General features: G+C 46.3%; 1 protein-coding gene across 1 annotated transcript; it reads right to left on the bottom strand.

Moving 5' to 3' along the window:
* Positions 1–213: 213 nt before the first annotated feature.
* On the bottom strand, positions 214–2,074 carry LOC127761480 (protein MODIFYING WALL LIGNIN-1). Its single transcript, XM_052285777.1, has 3 exons — positions 1,275–2,074; positions 962–1,170; positions 214–852 (listed from the first exon to the last, which is right to left on the bottom strand). Exons 1-3 carry the CDS (start codon positions 1,386–1,388, stop codon positions 567–569), a joined length of 609 nt encoding a protein of 202 aa, XP_052141737.1. The 5' UTR covers positions 1,389–2,074; the 3' UTR covers positions 214–566.
* Positions 2,075–5,611: the final 3,537 nt, after the last annotated feature.

Below are 5,611 nucleotides of genomic sequence, written 5' to 3'. Positions count from 1 at the left end.
AAAATATGAGGACCTAATCAAGAAACACATGCTAGGTATATATAAATATTACTACAGTAATGCATCTCCTGTTATCTAAAAAAAATATATAAATACAATAAAACCATCACGAAAATCTGGCATAGGCGAGCTAAAAAAAATAATAGAATCCTGCTATACATACGACTGAATCGTACGACTCACATTCGACTCTGCCACATCCACCAATCACCATGTTCGAACTTGGCTATGTCTTAAGATGCTGTAATTAATTCATGTACAACCTTTACTTTCTTTGCGTGGATCTGTTTGATCTGGTTTCATTTACATTTTGCACGGTCTTGGACCTCTTGGTCAGTAATTTTGTCAGTAATGCTATGTACTACCTTTGTCCAGCTAAAATATCTTCTAACCCACCGGTATACCCGCCCCCACCCATCACCAGCCGTTGGCCTTTGCCAGCAAGCGGAGATTGCCCCCACGCCGCTTGGCCTTTGCGGGACGAACAGCGCGGAGCACCGTCCACCCGCCTCTCCTCCGGTTGGCCCGTCCCGCCCCGCGTGTTCCGCCCCGGCCAGGCCGGCGGGTCACTGCTTCGATCGCCCGCTCGCCTGCTCGGCGTCCGTGGCCGCCGCGTCGAGACGGATTGTCGTTGTGGCGGATGCTGCCGAGGTGGCGCATGAGGATGATTTGGTGGTGGAGGTGAGGCCGAGGATGAGGAGCGCCGTGACGACGACCAGCGCGGCGGCCCCGCCGAACACGCCGTTCCTGGCGACGTAGCAGTCGCCGTCCATCCAGCCCCGGCCGTACCGCTGCCCGTGGTTCATGCTCGCCGCGGTCGCCAGCAGGACGACGGCCAGCGCGAAGCTCACCCTGCGTACATCCGGCGCGCGCGCCGCGGGCGGCGATTCAGCGATCCACGCTCGCAGAAATCACGCATTAATTCTTTGTTTGGCAGCCATGGCCGTACTATAGGGCGTACCATGAGAGGACGAGGATGGCGACGGACGCCGCGCGGCGCCTGGTGGTGGACGACTTGCTGCGCTTGGACGCGGCGCACATGGTGGTCGCCGCCGCCGTGGTGCCCACCAGCTGCGCCACGGAGAGGAACGCGATGGCCGCGACGCCCAATTCGAAGGCGGAGCTCTTGGGCAGGGAGCAGAGGCTACCGTCCAGCTTCATGTCCTTCTCCTGCGCACACACACAGACATGATCCAGATCCAAGGGCGTGAGTGAGACCGACCCGCCCGCCACCATTGCCGGCGTCGGAGAGCGCAAGAGCAAGCGAGCCTGACCTTGACTTTGCGGAATTCGGCGGCGAGGGAGCAGGAGAACGCGGTGGCGCAGAGCAGGACGACGATGCCGCAGATGGCGGCCCGGCAGGAGAGCCCCCTGCTCCACTTCTCCATCGAACCCAACCCAACCCAACCCACCCCGAGCCGAAGCAACCCTGTAAACGCCTCGCCCACGGCTAAGTACGTAAAATTCGACCAAATCCCTCTTCCTACCTCGCTTTGCTTCTCCAGAGCATGTCTAACTACTGCATATAAATGAGAGGAAATTCTCCGAACACGTCAAGACGCCAAGACTAATTGGCTGCTCTGAATAATCGAGGAGGGTTGGTGGCCTCTGGATGATGATGATGATGGAAACAGAGGAGGAGAGAGACGGGATGCTAAACAAAACCAAACCACATGGCCCCGTCGACTCATTGGTCAATACAATAGTGGTAATTGTTTAGCAGTTTTATGCACGGATACTAGAAGAAGAAGAAGAACGAGGAAGAGGAAAGGAGAACAGAAGAAAGATGGAATTGGCAAAGATGAGAGGCCCTCCTGATCGATCTGATCCCTGTGTCGATGACTTGACGGGTTGGTAGGCTGGTTTGGTCAACCGGATAGCGCCTGTACTGGTTGGGAGAAGGTGGCTGATTGGCTAGGAAAGGAAGCCTGCAAGGAAAGAATCACGCTACATCATGGCTAATCGCGTTCGCCCCTGCACCAGACACTACCTAATGGTGCGGCCATTGTTTAAGCCCAAGTCGTGTCACCCATCGTCAGATCAGGGCATCAGGCCACCCAAACGAACAGGAAACACGCATCGACCAATAATAACCGGTGTTTGTGACTGCGTATGCTGCTGCTGCACTGCTGCTTGTGCGGGCAAAAAGGAGAACTACGAATGAGAAAGACCGGGAGGGGAGTGAGGATTGCGACGAATCGCTTACTTTCTTTCTTTCGCAGAGTCCCCCCCCCCCCCCCCCCCCCCCCCTTCCCTTGACGTTTTCGTCTTTGCGTTCGCTGGGTGGCAGCGGCAGACGGCGAGGCGACGGCGATGTTGTGGCGGGCGCCGGGGGGAATGGATCTCTTCCCGGATATTTGGGCCGGGCTCTGGTCGGTCACCTTCTGTTGACGCGTGCGATGCGTGGACTCGGCTTGGGTGGTGGCCTGGTGGGCGCGCGCGTGTGGCCCAGCGTTGGGGCGTGGTGGAAGCGGCATTCTCCTCGTCGGGGCAGACGGATCCATCCGAATCTGGCCGTTTCGTTCGGTCTCCGGTCTCCGCCGCCCATCCACCACCAACTGGATGCGCGCATCCATCATCTCGCTTTCTTCTCTTTGGTTCGTTGATCTAGGTTGCCTTCCCAATCGCCAGTTGATCCACTTGAGTCGTGGGGGCGATCGTTTGCGCGCTGCGCAAACGATTTCGCATGGGTCACCGGCTTACGAACAGGCAGAAAAGCTAAACAAATCGTCACGCGTCGCATGTGTCAAATGGACGGACAATGACATTGGAGAAACAAGGCGGCGTTTTTTTTTTTTTTCCTAAACTACTCTTCGAGTTCGAGCCTTCGATGGAGGAAAAATGGAAAATGTTCCTCTCGAGTTCTAGCCTGCAATCGTTGACTGCATAACGATGCAGCCGTCACCCGTCAGCCTTGCAAGCAGAAGAGGCAGCCCGACGTGGACTGCTCGCGCCAACAAGCAACGGTATCACATCAGCAAAACCGTGGTCCGCCGCCTCGTATTTTAGGTTCGGGGTTGAACGGAGAAACGGTTGAGAGCCTTACTAACAATGGGGATATTGGATTACGCTATCAAAAAAACAATATTAACCCGGGGATTTCAGTGTGTCTGCTGCTGTTTGGGGTTAGTTGAAAGAGGATCGCCAATTGTGATTGGTTTGGTCGTAGTGGTAATCTAATCGTGGTATTAAGACGATGGGATTAGACCGTGACACATCGAACGTCTCGGTTGATCCCGAATAAAATTGACAACTTTTGAAAACGAAATCATCAATGATCACCCCATCTTTGACACACGACTCTGCTGATCCCAAAGGTTGACATACAGGTACCATATAAAGTACTCTATCCGATATTCTTTAGACGACGGCAATGGATCATTGGATCACATTGTTTTATTTGGTTGTTGAAAAATTTATATCCATATTAATTGGGTGCTCAGAGAAAAAAAAACACCCACAACTATACCTATAGATATTCCCGAGGAAACTCCTGTGTTAACTGAAAATTTTAGTCGTTGTATCTGGAATCATGATTGTATATCGTATTTAGAGTTTTTTAAACAATACATGCAATTAAAAAAATCATCTCTTTTCAACTTCTACCAAACATGTTCAAATAAAATAAGAGTATGTACCAATTACAAACTTGGAAACACTAAACCAAAAATAAAAATTAATATATCCCCAAAAGTCTAAACTGAGTACAACTCGATATTTACAAATTTTAAATTTCAGAATTATTAATTTATGAAATATAGTACATTGAATCTCCAACACAAATACAAATAAATACTCCCTCCGTACTCATAAAGGAAGTCGTTTAAGACAATGTTTAAGTCATCCATTAGGAATATAAATCATGAGTAACTCTCAAGTTGTTGAGTTTGAAAATATAAAAATTATATGAATAGATTTGTCTTGAAAAATACTTTCATAAAACTATACATATATCACTTTTCAATAAATATTTTTATAGAAATAAGAAGTCAAAGTTGTGTTTTGGTGATCGTGTCACTGTCCTAAACGACTTTCTTTATGAGTATGGAGGGAGTACTTATTAATTAAAATTTTAAAAATATTAAATAAAACATACAAACAACAGAAAACATATAGAATAAATTTTGATTTAGTGTTGTATTTAATTCTAAAAATCGAAATTAATAATTAATGAATAGTAATTGACATGGATTATTATTTTAACATGATCTATTTTAATTTGAAAGTTAACAAACATATTTGACATATAATTAAAATTTCAATATCCATGTTATTTAACAAAAAAAACCCCTTGCAATTATTAAAATTACAGTGAACGGGTCGGCAAGTAGTCATCATTTGTTAATTTGTTTCTCTACCGCACAAAAATCCAAAGAGAAAAGTCCAGTTTACTCACCCAAACAATTTCATTGTATTACTTAAACTCCAAAACTATTTTGAACTCATTTTACCCTATAAGCTACTCCCTCCATACCAAATTATTGGGCACCCTTATTTCTAAAAAAATCAAACTTGGTAATTTTTGACTAATAATCATGCTAACTATATCCATACCAAGTATTATGCATGTTATATTATTATATTTTCACGTGATGCTAATTTTATATTCATTGGGAACATAACATGAAATAAATTAATGGCCAAAGTATGTCATTGGAGATCATGTAAAAAATAGGCTTTATAATTTAGGATGGAGAGAGTATTAAAAATGGTTCTTACATTTCTCTTATTTGTTTCTCTTTATACGAGTCATATTTTAAGCTTATATTTTGCAGAGCCACAAATGACACCATTATCAGAGTTCTAAAATAGTTTCATTTTTTTCAAAACTATTTGCTTGAAATTTAAATTAGTATGAGTGTTTCCAACCTCTGCAACAATTAAAAAAATTCAAAAAATGTTGAGATATAAATTATAATGCGTATATCAATGTCATCAAATTTAATTGCAAAATATGACATACATATAGAGAAAAGAAGAAGACAAATATCATTAGGGAGTAAGGTGAGCCATTTTCAATAGTTCGTGGTGCAAAATGAGCGAAGAAATTGTATAGAAGGTTAAGTGCTCCGGCGAAAGGGGGCAAATATGGACTCTTTTTTTTTTCAATCCAAATAGCCGTCTGTGGCATGTACTGAACTTTCTTTCAGTCCATCCATAGACCGAGGGCCTAGGCCCAAGCGAGGTACTCCAGACGCGGAATAAGTTCACAGGAGGTCCCTCAACTTAACAGCGAGAGTTTTTTAGGTCCCTCAACCACAAAACCAGAAATGTTCGCCCCTAAACTCATTCAAACCGTTCACAGGAGGTCCCTTGGCAGTATAGGTGGGTGGTTTCGCTTACGTGGCATCCTAGTCAGCAAAAAAAATATTAAAATTATGGGGCCCACATGTCAGCTGCAGTTTATTTTTTCTTCTTTTTTCTCTCCTCTTCTCTTTCCTCTCCTCTCTCTTTGCCGATGGCGAGCGCGCGGCTGGAGTAGGTGGAGGGGCGGCGTTAGCACGCTAGAGCAGGCGGAGCGGTAGTGTCTCTGGGCGAGCGCGGCTGGGGCGGCGACAAGCAGCGGCCAAGCGTGACGACGGGCAAGCGGCGGCTCCGAGTGTGGGTGGTG

This window comes from Oryza glaberrima, chromosome 2, assembly GCF_000147395.1.
Source record: "Oryza glaberrima chromosome 2, OglaRS2, whole genome shotgun sequence".
Classification (NCBI taxonomy): domain Eukaryota; kingdom Viridiplantae; phylum Streptophyta; class Magnoliopsida; order Poales; family Poaceae; genus Oryza; species Oryza glaberrima.
Note: the sequence above shows the minus strand (reverse complement) of the source record. Positions and strands in the feature narration are given on the sequence as shown.